At 42.5% G+C, this 20,038-nt stretch overlaps 1 protein-coding gene across 1 annotated transcript in view; it reads left to right on the top strand.

Annotated features, from left to right (window-relative positions):
- LOC104944168 (nesprin-3-like) overlaps window positions 1–16,711 on the top strand; it is a 25,488-nt gene extending 8,777 nt beyond the window's left edge. The window contains exons 4-7 of the mRNA XM_010769669.1: window positions 5,712–5,848; window positions 6,526–6,700; window positions 15,886–15,949; window positions 16,695–16,711. Of these exons, the coding sequence (XP_010767971.1) occupies window positions 5,712–5,848; window positions 6,526–6,700; window positions 15,886–15,949; window positions 16,695–16,711 (393 nt within the window). The remainder of the gene's footprint in view (window positions 1–5,711; window positions 5,849–6,525; window positions 6,701–15,885; window positions 15,950–16,694) is intronic.
- The last annotated feature ends 3,327 nt before the right edge of the window (window positions 16,712–20,038 follow it).

Here is a 20,038-nt window from a genome sequence, read left to right as displayed (position 1 = left end):
CAAGTTTAGTTTAAGACTACATTAACAAAGGATGCTGTAAGTTAGCAATCAAGAGAAAGCTCGGCCAAAAGCAACCGAATCGACTTTTCATTTTGCTGATTATAAGATGAAGTCTTATATATTTAGTTTCTGATGAAGATGTTGTTGTTTATTTCAGGCACCGAGGCTCGTTTTAAGCAGCGTATGTTGGAGCCTGACAGAACACCAACAACTACCGCCTACTTGTTTCTGTCCGCCGCCAACCGCTGGCTGGAGGTCCGCACGGTAGAGGAAATACTTGAATTCATATGTTCCTTACCTTACCTTCACACAGTAAGTCACTCTACTGTTTGTTATTCGTATTGGCTGGACGAATAGGAAGACGCTAACTCGTGCTGTGATGGTTTTGTTTGTTTTCGTCCCTCTTGCACTTGGTTTAGGAGTTTTAGATTTAGAATGATTACGTATCACTGAGTGAGTATTGCTTCTCTTGTTCAGGATTACCTGGGAGCGGTGATCGTTCTGACGGCTGCAGGAGCTTCAATCTGGAGTTTACAGTACAGCCACAACCACGGGGCCCTCGTTGGCCTCGGACTCACCTACGCCCTCACTGTGAGTCCTCTCTGGTTATCACCTTTATTCAATCTATCAAAGCACCTGACCTCCTTCAGTCTGTGCAGTTTTCTCCTCTTTTTATGTATACTTATCGTTGTTTTCATAGCAGGGTCCAACATGCTTATACAGTTCTTTATCTTTTAATGTTATTATAGTTTCCTTAAGATAGTTCTCTATCTGTGTTGTTGTGCTTGTATGTATGCACCACGACATCAAGTCAAATTCCTCGTACGTCATACTTGACAACCTTGAGACCTCAGAAATCCATGGAAACCAAACAATGGTGTAGCTGTATTAAAGTCCGAGTGGAAACAGTCCTGAGTAAATCTGATTTTGTCAGAAATCGGGAGAAATATGACCCCGGGAGGAAACCGGGAGAGGGCAATGAAATCGGGAGTCTCCCGTGAAAATCGGGAGGGTTGGCAAGTATGTCGTACGTGTCAACCTACCTGGAAATAAACCTGATTCTGATTTGATTGAACTCAAAAGACTTTATCACACCATGGTAGTGCTGCGTACCGGTGCGCCGAACCGGTACTGGACTTGTAAAAAGTTTCGGTTCAAGTCCGGTTAAAACCGGAACGTCAGGAACCGGTACTTACGTATATTCTCCTTTGTGTTCTAAACCATCTAAAACCTTCCATAGATCGAGAAATTTGCGCTGAGAAAAGACGAAAAACATTGTTTTGGCTTCTGATATGGCGGCCATTACAGAACTCACGAAGTCTCGCAAAATATCGCAACTGCTCGCGAGATCTGTGTGACGTCAAGCGAAGCTGGCTTAGACATAGTGGACACTGACAGCGTGGGATGCTGGTTGCCATATATGGTAGTGTAGCTAAGCTAACTCCTTTGTATGTATGGTGATATAGTGTCTGCCGAAAGAGCAACACTTCACCCAGACAATGTCAATATGTTGTTGTTCTTGAACAAGAACACATTGACTTGTACTCTTGCATATTGAGTCTTGCATGTACATCACTATGTATGTAGTTGTGTTGTGTAGTTAGTAACACATGTAGAGTTCTAGAAAAGACATGGTGTAGACACAAGTTGGAAGGGGGCACAATAAACCTGACGAGTTTGAATTTGAGTTGATCATGAGTTTATTTTCAATTGATAATTAGCTCACAATAAGTTCACTTTAGTTACTCACACAACTTGACACAAGTCCGGACCTGAACCTGAACCTCTGGACTTGAGTCCGGACCTGAACCTGAATGTGAGTCCAGGTACACAGCACTACACCAGGGTCATATTTACCGTGTGATTGTTTTGCACATCAATATGTTTTTGCGAACTGTTTTGATTACTTTCACGTAGAATAACGCAAATATTACACTCGGAACAAAAGCATAAAAAGCAGCTTCATTTCTCCTAGATGTCTTTTGTGCTTTTGCACGTCGAATAAATGATTGTGTTAACTGAAAATCAACCCTTCAATATTGTTCTATTTGTCAGGTTTTTATCAATTTCTTTATCTTCACGGTCAACTTGCACATTTTCTACTTTTGTAATGCTTTTTTATTTCTATTTTGAGATGTTTACAGTTTAGAATTGTTTATTTCTACTCTTTTAATTTCTACTTATCTGCAATGCCTTGTTTTTGATGCTGCTGCAACGCAAAAATGTCACAATTTGGGATCAATAAAGTACATCTTATCTTATCTTATTATCTTCAAGGCAGCAACCAATCACGTTGTGTGCACCGGACAAATCCAAAGAGTGTTAAAAAACAACACTAAGAACACTTTACCGTTTTAAGATCTTTTTAATTTCCGCTTATACTAGTCCTAATATTGTCCATGCTCTACCAGAAACATACTCACATGAAACCTGCAGCCACTTAATAAATCTATTTGTAGTTTGGACACAACCCCAACATTTGTAAGCCTGGTCTAAAGTCTAAATGTAAGATGCATTTAAACGGGGTGTTAGCACAGGTATCATAGAGCACTTCTGGTTGGTTTGAAGGCTGTAAATGTGGAGCTGCTGTGTTTGGGCTGTATAATAAACACTATGTTAATAACAATGCGTCCTTCTTGTCTTCCTCAGGTCACTAACTATCTGAACTGGGTGGTGAGGAACCTGGCGGACCTCGAGGTGCAAATGGCCGCCGTGAAGAAGGTCAACAGCTTCCTGGGAACCGAGTCGGAGAACTACGAGGGGTCCATGGGTAACTGAGTTCTTCTTACCGGACTAAACATCAATACAGTAACACAAATTATTATAGCCGTTACATATTTGGACTTTAAAACCATTTCCCCAAAAGATTTACCTCCAGGTGGAACTAAAGTCTGATTTAACACTTGATTATATTTCACATCATTCATCCACATCTGTAAAGTAACTAAAGGTATTAAATACATGAAGTAAAAGTACACCATTTACCTCTGAACTGTAGTGGACAAAACACAGTGACATACTCAAGTAAAGTACAAGTGCCTCAACATTGTACTTAAGTGCAGTACTTGAGTACATCTACTTAGTTACTTTCACCACCGGTCACTTCTGAGAGAAGACACCGGTAATTGCTGTAGAAGTAAAACAGCCTCCCAGTGTCTATGTTACAGTGAGTCTGGTGTAAACAGCAGCATACAGAACATGTGTTAGATCATAACACAGATCATATACAGAAGGGAAGTGTTACTGTTAAAGAGCTGCTGAGACTCCCCACTGACTTATATAATGTGTGTTTATATAGTATCCTATGTGTTTATACATTTGTATTAGTCATAAGTCGGTCTATTACAGTTAGTGCTGCGTACCGGTACGCCGAACCGGTACTGGACTTGTAAAAAGTTTCGGTTCAAGTCCGGTTAAAACCGGAACAGCTGTGCTAGATGGCTCTCGGTCCCACAGACGAAAGTTGTATTTACATTTTTCCGAAATTATTATTTACATCATATTTTTTCGGGGAGGCAAAACCTCATTATAATCTTTTGCTGGCCTATGAAAGAGTCTAACTATAGTGACGTGTATTCAGGAGGAATCGTTGCCAGAAAAGAGGAATCACTGTGCCAGACAATCACTCTGAATTGTTAGAGACCTTACAGGTGTAACTGGTTAGTGTTAGCTCAAAGTTGAATCCGCACCATTATTATATTTTATTCGCTTATATGATGTATAGTCATAGTTGTCATTTCTATTATAGAGACCCCATACCTGTCTTATCCCTTCTTATGTGACATTAATCACGAGACATGGACCTGAGTGTAAGTCCCAAGTCCAGGCCTGAGTTCAAGGTCTCCAAGTCCAAGTCCAGGCCTAATATTCTGGCCTGAACACAGTTCAACACACTCATTGATTTCACTTGAATAACACTCGATTAATAGTAACTTTTATTTGAGTATTAGTTGAGTGTTAAGTTTGGATCAGTCCAAATAACACGGGGGAAGGTTGAACACAGGATGTGGTACAAACATGACCCTCTTGAGATGTACACAATGATTGCTTAACGGTTAAAAATGTTCGGATAAGGACTTGACTTTTAGGAGGTTTTCATAACAAGTCGAATGGAACTAGCAACAATAAAACCAGGGTTTGGTAGCGGGCGGTTACACCGACGGGCCGGCGTACACCTCAACAAAGTAAAACACCAAAGGAGGAGTTCACGAGAAGCGATTCACAAGCTACAAGGGGTCGCGTGAACTAGTGCAAGGGCGTGTCCAATGTGAAGTGTCATAGATCGCCGTCAAAGCAGTGTACCAGTGTGGGAATGATCCTAAATTTCGTGGGCGCCTAACACAAATGTATGTTTTCAATCGAATCGATGTATGGTATATACCGTTTGGTCATAGGGTGCGAAAGTCACAGGTGATACAGATTCGGTCGAAGGCGAACTGCAGTGTGTCTAGCAGCGCTCGTCAACGCTATGGAAAACGCTCTTGCAAGCACTCAAGTCATTACCCGCGGTATAGTCTTCGGTTTGTTACAAAAAGCAGAAAAGAGTCGCGTTAAAAGAGTCTAGATACCTTCCAAATCTAGCAAAAGTCTTGTTTTTCCCTCTTATATTTTTTTGGCAATTCATGNAGAAGAGACATGAAGAAGAGGGGACACATGTTGATGTAGAAGAGACATGGTGTCCCCTCTTCTTCCTGTCTCTTCTACATCAACATGTGTCCCCTCTTCTCCATGTCTCTTCTACATCAACATGTGTCCCCTCTTCTTCATGTCTCTTCTACATCAACATGTGTCCCCTCTTCTTCATGTCTCTTCTACATCAACATGTGTCCCCTCTTCTTCATGTCTCTTATACATCAACATGTGTCCCCTCTGTGGAAAGAGACTCTGAAAGTTTCAGGAACAAAGATTCTCTCTCTTTTTGTCCTGATCCATTTCTATAAAAACCTGTCTGAAAGAGAGCTGATCAGATTTTGGTCACTTTATGATGTCAGAACAATGTTTTGGCTTGTGTAACCATTAGCCAATCACCAAACAAGGCAACCCCCCCGCCCCCCTCCACCTTATCACCTGAATCTCCTCCTAGAGCACCATTGAGTTCTTTGTAACCAAATCTCTCTCAGAGGCGCGTGGGGAGGGGCTCCTTATTTTCATCTAAACGTAACAGACAGAGAATCAGCACTTTGGAAACAGGGCTGAAACAGAGGGGATTGTGGGATGCTGCCATGATCTGCTTAGTATTTCAGCCAGATCTACATTTTCTTCATTTTACTCACACACATAACTATAAATAGAGGCCAGAGCAAACTGATACTTTTGCAGTGGTCTCTTAATTCTTTCCAGAGCTGTATATTTTACTTATTCATAATGCAGGTTAGACATAATGAATTTCCGGACCTTTGCTTGAGGACATTTTCTCTAACTCTTGAATTTTTGTTGAATACCCCTGGTCTATAGCTATTTTCTATTAGGCTGAATGACTGTATTAATGCTAATATTGGGTTGTAATTGACTCACTCTGCAGTCATTTTTGCCACAGACAATAAGCCTGAGTTATTTTATGTTTAATGGTCTGAATTAATTGATGTTCACATGGTGTTAAATGGAATACAAAACGCCTGAACTACAAGTGTACGACTACTGTCTGTGCTAACATTATCACAGCATCCTGTTATCTGGAGCTCACGCTGCTGGTGTTCCTGTGTCTCCTGCAGGGGGTGAGGAACACTCTGGCAGGGGAGGAGTCCCAGGTGGAACTACTGAAGGCTCAGCTCAAAGAGCTGTTCAGGTTCTCAGAGGACTCACGCCACCTTTCTCATGATGTCCTGGCTGTTGTCAAAGAACATCAGAGGTTTGTGACAGGAAGTCTCTAGCTGTTTAAAAAAACCTGAAAGTAAAAAGTTACTTGTTTATGTTGCAGTGTGCCACTAACTTTAGGATTGTTTTTGCAATGTGTGAACGTGAATTATCAATAAACAGGCTCAGACATCAGGGATTTGAATACATGTAGATGATACCTGGCAAAGTCAATTTGAGTTGAATTCCTCTGCTGACGAAATAAATACAATTTATAAGTAATTTATGTGGGGGACTGTGGCTATGAAGTAGTGTGGTCGTTTACCAAATTGCTTCAGATGGCAAACGGTGTGTGTGTGCATTCGTTTTATTTTTGTTTCCTAAATGAAAAGAAATTCTGTATTCAATTTTCCAAGCTGGACTACTCCCTGTGGGATTTGCAACTATTGAAAACTAAATAATGATGCTTTCAAAGTTGATTAAACTAAGACCCAGTTGAAAAAGGGTGCCTTTCTGATATTAACAGTGAGTGTCAGTAAAGAAGACCACAAGCCAATATAAACAAAGGTCTTGAAAATGAAAAAAACAAACTATTAGGAAATCTTATCAACTAAGAACTACTTCCTACCTCATAATGATAACGAGGAGTGCTTGGGTAAAATCCAGTCAAAATGTGTCTCCAGTATCGGTCCCTGTTCTCTGTTGTAAGTGTGCTGTTTGCTCACGTTGCAGTGTGAAGAGCAGAGCCACCAGGCTGTGTTCAGAGTCTGAGTCGGGCCTGAGGAACATCCTGCAGGACCCTCTGCTGGTGTTCGCTCAGTGGAGCCACATGGTGTTCCAGGTTCTGGAGAACTCGGCTGAGGTTACTGACTTCTCCAACAACGCCATGATGGTCCAGAACATAGAGGTAAACAAATGTCCTTAAAGTGGCCATACTTCATTATTTCTAACTAATGTATCAAATGTGAGAGGTGGCCATCATAGTAAATGACCTACAGAGAACCATCCCTTTTTTTATTTGTATATTGTTGATAATTGTGTGGTCGTTCTTAGGCCAAGGTGTCACAGAAGGTTTATTGAAAGTAATTCACAGTCCAACTCCACATTGGATCTTACACGGTCCACTACCAACGTGATAAAACCAAACTATAACACTGCATTCAGTAAAGACAGTACACAACTAGACTGAAACTTTTACAGGTTATTATCACGATAACACGTTTGCACGATAGCCCATTAGCACGTTAACACAATCAAAAACGTTTAACCATCCACGGTTGCACTGAAACCTTTATGGTATGAATCCCCGTCGTAAACAACAACAAACCTTAGCATTATCCTTAAGCATAAATTAATACACAACTATACAAAACAGTGGTATTTATTTAAATGCAATGTAAAGATTATACAAACTGTCTAGCCAACATTAACATTATTCCCAGACATAACAATTAATGAAGTGGCTTTTCTATTCTCCTCAGTTTATGGTGAATACAATACACACTGAATAGAAATACAGGGAAAGTACTTGCACAAGAACCCAATTATAGTACAGGAAAATCACAATACAAACAAATGCTATCATAAATCCATATTCAGGTCTGTTTTTTGTTCAGGCGGTTATTACAAACAGAACCATGTGGAGTAAATCAAACAGGCAAACGCACCAGAGTTAATACAAGTCCAACAGTTCTGTTGTGAAAGTGAACACATCGTCTGTTCAGACTGCGATCCTAATTACAAATAAGAAATGTTTACCAGAACACCGCTCCATGCCAGGGGTTGCCACTCATTTTTCATTTTCTGTCATAAACATATTTGATGAAACTGTGAGAGTTTGCTACCAGACAGAGATGGCTGAACATCACTATCACTAATACTAATCTACAGTGGCGGCTGGTGGAAAATATTTTTGGTGGGGCTATGGAAATGGTGACAACCATACTAGGGCAGTTTTTTTTTAGAAATGACCCCTTAAATTATGACTTCTGGTGATGTTAGAGGGGGGGGGGACAAATTGAGGCTTAAAAATATGAGATAATCCATAATCTTCTGTGTGGTTAGCTATGAATCTTCCAAAACTGTGCAACAGTACAGTAGGCCCACACAAACTGCAGAACACTGGTGCTTTGGGAACACTCAAATGATTAAATTCCCATTTAAAGTGTGTGTGTGTGTGTGTGTGTGTGTGTGTGTGTGTGTGTGTGTGGCCGGCCAACCCTCCCGATTTCTGACATAATCAGATTTACTCACGACTGTTTCCACTCGGACTTTAATACAGCTACACCATTGTTTGGTTTCCATGGTAGCGNCATACAAAAATAATATATTGCTGTTATTGCATGACAACACAAACAAATCAAATTACAATTAACAAATTACGAGTGTCAGTGTCGTTTGTACAAAAAACACTCTAACCGATAACAAAATATACTAAATAGTTGCACTAGTAGTTATCGATTAGCTCGTTGTTTGGGGAGTGCACGGAAAATACGACAGGTAACTTGTACGCTCCCACACACTAAACACATGTGGTCAACATATACAAATTACAAGTGTAACGAGTTACTACGGAGTTGTTCTCAGAAGGTACAAAGAATGCGAAAGGAGCACAGGTGTCAAAGCCTTATAGTTCTAGTACTGTCCGTGCCAGAACAGTATCTGGAGTAACACGAAGCACAATGAAGCCTATTGAAAAGTCACACAAGAGTTGACGACAAAAACATTAGAACGACTGGTCAGTTAACAAAGAACAGACGTCCATAACACGTCCGGGACCTCAAACCACTCTCGCACAGACTTTGTACTGTTCGTACATCTAACCTATGACTAAAAGTTTTTCGTAGAAAGGTCAGGGAAACGCTTCCCGACTTTCGAGGGCGATTCTCAAACTAGTTTGTCTCAAATACTGTACGGCGCTTGTTCAACAAACAGGATGGAGATCGCAAAGACTTTACATACGGTAGAGACCCCCACCCTTTGTTCTCTACGTTACTGAGTACACAAGAAAAATATACGACAGGTAACTTACGTCCTTTCATTAGTGGTCGGAGACTCACTAGACAACGGCTCCCCGTGATGTTGGCAATGTATTCGTCTCTATTGCACAGGGCAAACCCTGTGAGTGCAGGAGACCAGGGGGTCCTTCTAAAAAAAATTTATAACTTCAATTTTCGGTAGTTAGAACACCGTGGTAACTCTCGTTGTAATTCTCTATAGCCTAATGTAGAGAATTGTGTATCAGTTTTTTTTTCAGTTTCTTAGTCTTAGTCTTTGCCCATAATAATAAAATTTGGTGAAATTAAAAGGTTAATTTAGTATTTCATACGAGCTTAATAATCTTCAACAATCTATTAGTCTAATTTGACTTTTTTACCTACCTTCCTCGGTATTGACGACGAAGGAAGTAGAGAACGTCAGGGAGTAGAGAACCGTCAAAGGTAGTGGAACACGAAAGGGAGTAGTGAACACAAACGCCAACTTTACTAGAGAAAACGACGGTTTGTACGACCTACCTTTCGGTCACTACAGAGTGAACGGAACCGGGACATAGAAGTCAGGGATTAGTCAGTACATGGTAACCTGAGACAGACAAGAACCAAAGCGACAAGTAACAACAGAGGAACAGGCAAGAACAGACAACAGAGAGGAAGGAACACACAGGAAAGAGGACAAGAGGAAAGAAGTAGGAGAGAGACAAACGAGTAGACACTACTGACCACATCAATTTGTGTTTGGTTCATACATTCCAGTTAGTCAAAGGTCGGAGACAGTTTATTTACTTAAAGTTCTATGTGTGGTAAGTGTTTCAGAAGTAATTTTACTCACAGTGGGTGTGACAGTGTTTTACATTATATTGGTTAACTTTTTATCAATTTGAAATGTAACTCTTTGGAAAATTGTTGGAGCAATTCTCATTCAATAGCCGGTTGAATCCTGTCATATAGGCCGCCAGTCATGTTGCCGTCGGCGCCTGCGCTGACGGTGCCAGCATTTATATAAGTGAATTGTGAAATTATATCAGTAAAAGGTGAATTATGAGATTATATCAGTAGAAAGACGTAAGTTTTGATTTCCTTCGACATGTTAAACTGTACTACTCCTTTTTTCCGGAGGCTGTGACGTCTATTAAAAAACTAGTATAAGTTAAAATTCTACCCCCAGTTCCGAATTATAAGCCTTCGTATCACAGGAAACGGGGAAAGTCCTCGGGGTGACCCTAATCGAAACTAGCCTTTATAAACATATTTCCGGGTCTATGTGGCCGGGCTTTAGCCGTAATTTACCCTCAGCCCCGGGCTTGACTCGGCACCCGTGCGGGAATAAGCCTCACCACACGTGGCGTGGAAGCCCAGAAAAGACGGCTGGACTGCGGAAAAGAACGGCTAAGTTGTACAACTTAGCCGCAGCACTTGTGGTGGCCTTCACCTGTTTCCCTATTGTGACCTAACCCGACAAGTCCGATCGCTTAGTCACGTACTCTTCGGGCAATAGCACTCCCTCCATTTGTTTACTAAATTTACCCTTCTACCTTATGTGTGCCCTGCCGATAAAGTGGAGTAGCCAAAATATCTCGAGGACAAGCAAGTAACAAAAGTTACCTGCTCTCACTTTTACTTTTCTTTTGTGCGATAAGACAACAAACAAATATAGGGCCTCAGACAAGAAGAAGAGTGACAGGAAGCCAAAGGCAACAAACGGAGAAAACTTACTACTTTAAATGTGTGATGGCGGCGGACGATCATTCCTCTCAATAACGGTGAGTGCTCCTCTCCAGGCCGCTGGGTTGTCAGCCAAAGCCGCAGCGCTGAAGAGTCCACTGACCGCCACATAGACCCGGATTGTTTGAACAATCGACCGACCAGGTAGAGTTATTACATAACAAGTGTATCTTTGATCGAACAGTTTAATCCTTTATAGTTAGTCTTCTTAATATTAAGTATGTTTTTTAGACGTGTTTTCTCCAACCATCGTGTAATTAACGTTCCAACAACATACCGGTGCAGTCATGGCAACACCGGTTTGTCGGTGTAAATGACGACGTTTATACAAGTTTGTACGACAACTGTACGTCACTTTTGATAACGGTGGTAAAGTCGACTGAAAGGAGTCTTTATGTCAGTGTTATTGTAGGTATATACAGTCACGTCCAACTGACGAATCGATTCGATTGATACTTTGTGAAATTGACTGTCCTCAGTCCTAGTTGACAACATGAACATTGCCATCAGAAGATCGAAGCACAGCTTGTACTGTCATTCAGTTGTAAAGCTCTCTCGAAAGAAACTTTTAGTGGTCCATTGCGTTTTTTTTGTGTTGTAAATCTAACATACCTGTTTCACGAATAAATTGATATAGACCGTATCGATAATCGATGAACGATTGCCAAATCGAATGCGCGTCGCTAAGTTTCATTAACAGTTGCATCGAATATTAAATACGAAACGAATGGTACAAAGGTATTGAACATTCAATGACTGTAAATGTATGGAATAAGTGGACTGAGTCCACCACCGAGACCCCAACAACACAACTCGGTGGGTGAACTCTTAACGGCAAAAGGAAAAAAAATAAATTTTTTACCAGATTACCAGGGTAGAGTCTTTGAGGCGCAGGGGCTGTCAAATTTCAAATTTGTGTGAGTGTCTCCATGACATGGACAGTCGGTTATTTTGTCGCAAAATAAAGGTACGTTGAGAGACTAAACCAGACCACCACAGAACGGAGACAACGTAAGGTGACTTGTGCCCTTTAATGTTAGGACGGTAGGAGATCATTTCATGCCAATTACATAATAAATAAACTCCCTCTTAAACAGGCCCCCGATTTTCTTTTTTGTAGGCCCCGAAGGTCCGCTGCGGGTACCCCGAGTTGTGACCACTGGGACTGCAAAAGCACTTTCAAAGGCTTCTGAGTTATTGTACCGACTAGCGCTACAAAAACATTTCAACGGCCTCAAAACCCTCGTACGGCGACGCCGCATCAAGCCAGTGTAAACCTCCATGTGAAGCGGACGGCTGTTCAGGCACTGCCCCTAAACTTTATAAAGGTGCACCATCGTTCGGCCTACCTTCGAGGTACAGTAGGTCCACCACCCTAAATAGCGTCTGGGGCGCGGTTCCTCCTGCTAATTCCGGGAAGAAGAATTCCCGTAAATTGAATAGACGATTCCTCTCCCGGGCGGTCCTATGAACTGTAAGTTCCGGATGTCGGTCCCGCGGCGGTCCCTAAAACCGGGAGTACCCTTTTTCTATAGTGTAAACCGGGGTGGTAGGTCCGGTGTCCGGCGCGGTTCGTTCGTGCGGTTACGACATTGGTGTGGAGTCTTGGGTTTGGCTAGTCCAAATACGAAAATTCTATGACTGTACATAGATCGAACAACGTAGATAGAACATCAGGTTATGATTGGCGTGGTTATAAATGACTGTGACTCGCCACTTGCATATTGTGACTCGTCTGCACGTTTAAGACGACGTCATCTTAGTGATAAACTATATTGGTGATTGTAAGGACCTGTTATCTGGAGTTATCAGTAGAAAATACCACATGACATGGTACGGAAAAAATTTGTAAAACTTACCTTTTAAATGGTTTTAGTTTTATTATATTGAATCTTATATGGTAGGGTACTGGAGAATTAATTTTATTTCACTTGTAATTGTGGTTATAATAGTAAATATTTTATTATATCGTTTTTTTTTTGTATTCGTCGTCTAGAAAAATAATTTATATGTATGGTTGATGTTTATTCGCCCATAATTCATACATTTGCCTGTTGTTTTGCCTTTACCTTGACTTTTCCGGACTACACCGTGGTCCCCTCACCTGTTGACTAAATCATTCTTATCGAACATTTTTTCATGGACGTAAATACTTTACAGTCGATTTTTCTCCGTCACTTTACTTTTGAGCTCCAATAACACTTCTATACATATAATTGCTCATGAATTACAGTCGTTCTTGTAATGTTAATAATAAATGTTAACCTGATTGGAATCGATTGTCGAATTAACAGGCTCGGTGAGTACATGGGTGTGGGTGGAAAAGAAACTTTTTTGACCACTGTACTGACAGAGGAAACTCAGGGAGCAGAGAACAGAAAGAGAGGAAAGAAAACGAAAGACTTCGGAACTGAAACACACTCCAACTCTGTACCGTGTGTCGTTCATGTCCGTAGGGAAGAGTGTCCGAGAGTGAGACGAACGATCTTTATCCGCATAGGTGTGTCGAAACCTCCCGTCTTGGTTTGGTAATGTACCATTCATCTTCCCCATGTTCTCCGAACTATTAATTGAAAACTTCTTTTTTTCACTTTACTTAGCATTCAAATCACTCATGTAATAGTCACACCCCTAATAACAATTATAACTACTAAACTACTTTCCTATGATTTGAAAAAAACACTTACTAAGATTTTACAAACCGGGGACAGTCAGGCCCGGGAATCTTAGCGAATTGAAAAGTGGGGGAATGCGCTGGGGACGGAATGTCGGTTCGGTAGAGTCGATTATCTCTTTTACAATTTAGATGATCCGCCCTTAGGGGTCTAAAAAGTACCTCTCAAGGTCGCCGTTGAACGGAAGGGCCATCTGCCGCGATCGTTGTGAAGGTAATGTGGGGCACGGAACCGACTTCTCGGCTGGCAAAAAAGGACGATGGGGTCGTCGGGCACGTCTCGCGATGACATGCGAGACGCGGGAGAGATGTTTCATTTTCCGAACTGTGCACTGATGGTGGGCACCTGTGTCCTCTAAAAATGGTTTGCCGCCCCAAGCCGCCTCGCTTCTTCACACAGCGACGGGACGAATCCATCGTGTGGTCCGGTTTTAATTTTTTGAACCTCCCCAATAGACTTCGAACCCCTAAAAAAACGCTCGTTGTTTGGGTTGTATTGGGCTGGGGCTGTCATGTTTGTTACTCGTTAATTTTGCCTTCATTTGACCTAATTTTAGGGTTTGTCCGCTTTTGATGTTAAGTGGTGACAGAGACGGTGGAGGGATTACGGACCAAGGAGGCAAACATATGGCCATTATTTATTGGTATTTCCTATCCCACTACGAATGGAGTTAGTGATTAAAGAGGAGGTCAATATAATCCTTATATCTTTTACTTTGACGCCATACAGTGAGGCGAATGTGTACCAAACTAACCCGATGCGAAACATAGACAGTCTAAACGTATTTGCCCTAAACTACACATGAGGGCGGATCGAGTTTTCACTTGTAACGAGTTGAAAAAACTTCCGGACTCTACGGACCTTTAGAGGCGAAACGAAGGGTGTTACGTCAAGCCGCTTTTCACTCCGTTTCAGTGGAGTGGGTAACTTCACTTCCGTATTCGCACCTTCTAAAAATTGCGACGACAACCTGCCGGTTGTCGGAGGCTTTTTGCTCCTCACACGCGAGTCATAGGGAACTCGCCACCGGTGCTGTCCGACAAGAAAGTCGCTGTCTAGAGTCCTCGACAAGACACCCTGTGTCCGAGTTGCTCAACAACAAGGGCGCAGCTGGCCCTTTTTGCAGGGCACCTGTACCTGCGCCACCGCTGCCGATTACCGCCGGAGGGTAAGCGTGCCATGCACACACTCCCGATACACACAACATAAATCTCCGCCGCAAGTTGAACCTAAAACACTGCCGTCTGTAAAGAAAAGGGGTTTTAGTGCCTAGGACCACTGCAATTGTTATTTGCGAACCAACTATGGACTGCAAGGAGGGAGTCACACATGTGAACCGTTTCCGCCCATGCTGCGACAGGAGCGAAGCGCCTTGTAAAAAGAGTCGGACAACGACTTAAAGGTCTGACTGCGATGCGGGTGAGAGGCCGCGTGGTGGTTGTCACTCGTGGTGCAGTGTGGCTTCAAGGGCAGATGGGTCCCGGGGGGGGGCGGGGGGGGTGCCACAACTTAGCGGTCCGCTTAGTTGGTGCTTGCAGATACATACAGGCGGTGGGAACCCCGGACGACGAGAGACGTGCAGCAAAGGGTTCGGTTTTGCCGCAACCGCGGGCACGACCTAATGGGGTGGGTTTGCGGTGCTGCGCGACCTGGCCGATGTGCCACGGCGGTGTAAGTTCGAGTGTACGGCCATGCGACCACAAAGTTTACACCTGGACACGCGCCTACTGGTGGTCCCGGGCTACGTAGGGGACTGCAAGGGTTCTGCGTCATATTGCGGTACTTGAAGTCAAGGACGCTGCAGAAAACCCGAGTTTCTCGCGCGAGTTGCAAGGCCGAGATAATACAGGCACCTCACCCTCAAAAGATCCTCACGTGCTATGAGAATCTCCCACAATCCATTGCCGTAACAAAGCTAATGCAGGCACACGTTTGTGACACCAGATGGCGCAATTGTGTATGTGCGTGTGGGGAGTCTTGCAGTAGAAAATTCGACTGTAGCGCCGCCACTGTGGGCTAAGCCCCGAATATTTCCAGGTCCAGGCGACGCCCCTGGCACTAGAGCCGATGAACGGGAGTCAGAGGCGGTGCATTCAGAATGGATTTCCACACTTTATTATTCATTAATAAAGGAGGACAAATTGAGGCTTAAAAATATGAGATAATCCATAATCTTCTGTGTGGTTAGCTATGAATCTTCCAAAACTGTGCAACAGTACATTAGGCCCACACAAACTGCAGGACACTGGTGCTTTGGGAACACTCAAATGATTTAATTCCCATTTAAAATCAGGAGACTAAATACGAACATTATGTGTGTGTGTGCGTGTGTGTGTGTGTGTCATACTTGCCAACCCTCCCGATTTTCGCGGGAGACTCCCGATTTCATTGCCCTCTCCCGGTTTCCTCCCGGGGTCATATTTCTCCCGCATTTCTTCCGATTGCTGACAAAATCCGATTTATTCACGACTGTTTCCACTCTGACTTTAATAAACAGCTACACCATTGTTTGGTTTCCATGGTAGCGAGTCTGAGAGGGTGAGGAAGATGAAAACTGAACAAGAATCGACAACTCGACCCTCTGCTCACTCCTTTCCTGTAAAATACAGGTCCAGCCCACACATATGCTCCATGGTGCTACAGGCATTGCCCTTGCAACTACAATAACTTATAAGCATGTAAATGTTAATCTACAGCTCCGGCGATCCACTAGCACCGGAGTCTCCACCTGCAGACGCAGCCATCCTCGACAACTACTGCGTCACCTTGGATACGAGTCCAAACAACTCACAGACACACAGGCCAGGGCGCCCTTTGAGCATCAGATCTGACGACGCTGATTGGCTGAAATTATGTTTCGGCGGCATAGTTTACAGATAGCAACAGTCAGCTTGTTGGCTGCTGCTGCTCTGGCTGAGGGCTCCTTTCTACCGCCCGGACGAGAGAGGGTAATGATACACGCTGCGGCCAGGCAGGAAACATGTGACTTATCAGTAACTTTAGACATCGTAAAACAATTTTAAACGAGATTTTATTGTAGATTATACATTTTACTGATACAAACTATATAATATTTACCTTGTTCATTAAAAAATATATATATATTTTATTTTTAAATATATATATATATATTTTTTTTAATCACAATCAAACTTGTGGGAAGAGGGGGGGCGGCGCCCCTAGCGCCCCTATGGGCTGGCCGCTACTGTGTTTGATACACTGTACATTTTCAGAAATGCATGAATAAAGCAACAATATATATGAAGAGGGTCTAGGGGCTGCTTGGACTTTTGCCCATTTGTATTTAATTAACAAATAAATAAACCCAGAGGGTGAATTTTACCCCCAGTAAATCCTTCTGAGATATGGAGTATCACATTGGCCACTAGGTGGAGATGTTTAGTAGGAAATCACTTGGTTCATTAACTAAGCTCCAGACAAGACAAAAGACTAGAGAATAGTAAATAAATACTAAGCTACCTCTGTTTCCATTTTCCAACTGTAGGCCTTATTGGCTGGTGAAGCCTAAGAAGCAACCACAAAAATGTAAGGAAACATAAGTCACCCCTAAGACCCTTATTAAAGGACTTCAGAAGAGACTCAATTAAACTCATTAAGTACAGAAACACATTCAGCACATTTTTCCTGAGGGGTGGAAATTAGCCTACATCTTAATAATAATAATATTTAATTGGCACATTGAGTATAGTTGGAATGTTATTTACACTTTGATCAGCTTTCTGCAACACTATTGTGCAGTAGGCCTATTTCTTAGTTTGGGGTTTACTGTAATAAGGTCAGATGAAAACAAAAAGGCTGAGCAGGATTACAATCGGTTCAAAGATCATCAGTGGAACAAAGATACTTGTATACTTCTGCAACCAACAAGCAGCATGTATTCTATCAAATTAATTATCTTAGTTTTTATTAGGAAACAAAATACTAAATAACTTTTAACTCGTCCATTAGTTTCCATTTGTACGTATGTATTTCAAATTGGAGCTCCTTAGTGTATTTGTATATACTGTGTTTCTCTTTGTACGATTATGGGTTTCTTAACAATAGCTCTTCAATAAAGTTGCTTTGAATTTTAGGAAGTAAAGGGGAAATTGGTTGTTGTTGTTGTTGTTGTTATTCCTCTTTCGTGAAACAACCCAAAAAAGGGTTAAATATTGCTCAGATTATGACTGTGTGTTCTTGGTGTGGTGGGATATGAGATGGCCACCCTCAAAAGCCTACCCACTTTTTCCATAATGCAAATAAAGGGGTACACACACACACAGCTCGCAGATGGCAGTGTCTAAGCCCCGCCTACAGTCTTTTGTCTTCATGGAATCTGTCTCTCTGCTGTCGGCAAACAAACTGTCTTCTTCCTGACAGTAGTGGGCGCTATGAGGCTCTGAGAGTCTATAGAGGACTGCTGCTCATTGTAGGACTCCGTGTTTGCATACAGAGGTGAATCACTGACACACAAACACACCAACTCATCCTGCAGTTTAGATTATAGTCTATAAGTATTTCATACTTTCTACATTCTCTGTGTGTGTTTGCACGGAGGACTGGATAATGAAATTCAAACTGCCCCTCTCCCATCTCCACCTAAATATATACTGGCACACATATGCACTCACATACACACACACAAATAGATCCCTCTCTTCAGCTCAGCAAAGTGTGTGTTGGATTGCAGACCATAGATAGATGGATAGATGGATGGATAGATGTATAGATGGATTGGATAGATAGATGGATAGTTTGAAAGGATAGGAGGGAGAATGAGGATGATGAGGATGAGGAGGCCTCTCTCAAAGCAGCGAGCCCTGCAGCACAGAATTACAACACATAGACTGTACAAGCGGACGCTATTCTTCTGAGATGAAAGGGTTGTGCACTCTTTTCTACACATGATGTATGTTTCATGGCGGGGGGGGGGGGTTGTGGTGAAGCAGCACATGAGTCAAGTGACAAGTCTGCTTCAACCCAATTAAAAACCACAGTCAGCTGTTCTGGATTGAACATTTTAGCCAAATTTTATAATTTAAAGTACATGTTGGATAATCGAGAATGTCATTACGGCCCATATCCTTCTTAGGGACAAAACAAATCTGTAGACAAACAGAAATACAAGTTATAGAAACAATTGTATTCATGATTTTAGGACTGTCCCTTTAACCATCACTGTCAGCTTTGCAGACAAGATAGCTCACACACTAACTGGCAGATTGTCATGGAATTTGCTAAGTACATTCATGCAGAATGCATAATGATATTTATACTGCAATCTCTTAGTGTGAAAACATAAAGATGACAAGACTGGCATCAGATCTCTCCAAACCAAAGGGTATAATACTGAAAAGGTAGAGAATAATTAAAGTAGAACACTGAAAAAGAAATGAAACATTGACTTTAATTAAATTTAGCCTATTATGTCAACAGATTACACATAATCATATTAGGTTAGTTGGAAGCACTAATATGAAGTTGAAACTACTATTTATTTATGTTTATTCAATATTATTGCTTTCAACTAAGCTTGTAATCTGTTGACATAATACATACAAAGTGGGCGTTTAAATGTTTTCAGTGTATATTAAAGATCATTTGTATACTGTAGGCCTTGAGATAAGAGGAGTTTCTATCTGTTCCACTATCTTTTACATCCTTATATAAATTCATTTTGACTCAACATATGATCTGTTATGTCATAAATGCTTGTGTCAGACTATAATGAGTCATTGAGTGTGTCATAGTGCAGCAGCAGCGGCTGTGATTTGGCATTCAGTGCATGAAAATCATGTAATAATGAGTCTGCAATGACATACTGCATCATCCACTGTGCAGGTGAGTATTAAACATTTAGACATGCATGGTGGTCCTACTGTGAGACGGTAGCAGGAAGATTCTATCACATCCGATTCTACATCTCCTGAGATAACAGAGAAAGTCAGAGGATTATTAGAGGGGGGGGGGGGGATAGGAGTCAGGGGGAGGTGTAAGGGAAGGAGGGAGAGAACTGTGTGGACATGTGGAGAGAAATAGGGAAGACAGAAAAAAGTGAGAAGAGCAAGTAGATGGATAGACAGGCAAGAAGAAGGAAGGAGACAGGTGGAGAGAGGAGGGAGGTGGTGAGGAGGGGGGGAGGAAAGAAGTGGAAACAAGAGTGAGCTTAAGGGAGAGTGGGAGGGACAATCGAAGAGAAACCGAGCGAGGAGAGGAGGGAAAGGGACATAGTGACGAATGGAGGAGGAAGACAGAGGAGGCGGAGAGGGGAGGACAGAGAGGAGGAGAGGAGGGGGCGGAGGGAGGGAGGTAGGGAGGGGGGAGGGGGAGAGGAGTTGTTCATTAGAGAGGATGTGTTAGGGACGGGAGGACTGAGGGAGAGGAGAGACTGTGGAAGGGTGAGTTTCATGGACACTGACTAATGAGAGGAAAGGAAGGAAGGAGGCGAGAGGAATGGAGAGGAGAGGAGGGGAGGGGGGAGGAGGTGGCAGGGGTGAAAATTAGACTGAAGAGGAAGAGGGAGTAAGAGGAGAGAAGAGGGGGGGCCTGGAGGTGAGCGGAGGGAAACTGCTTTACCACTGTTGGGTGAGGATGGGGGAGGGGAAGGATCTGCACGTACACACACACACACACACACACACACACACACACACACACACACACACACACACACACACACACACACACACACACACACACACACACACACACACACAGGAAATCTAAAGCGACACGAGAGGAAGACTCCAAGAGAGGGAGACAGGAAGGAGGAAGAGGAGGAGGAGGGGGTGAGGGAGGAGAGGAAGAGGAGGGAGGGAATGAGAGGAGTCATCAATGTGGAGAGTAAAG

The sequence above is a fragment of the Notothenia coriiceps genome, unplaced genomic scaffold (assembly GCF_000735185.1).
Source record: "Notothenia coriiceps isolate Sejong01 unplaced genomic scaffold, NC01 NC01_scaffold00007584, whole genome shotgun sequence".
NCBI classification, from domain to species: domain Eukaryota; kingdom Metazoa; phylum Chordata; class Actinopteri; order Perciformes; family Nototheniidae; genus Notothenia; species Notothenia coriiceps.
The sequence above is the reverse complement of the archived record's forward strand: the minus strand, read 5'-3'. Positions and strand labels throughout refer to the sequence as shown.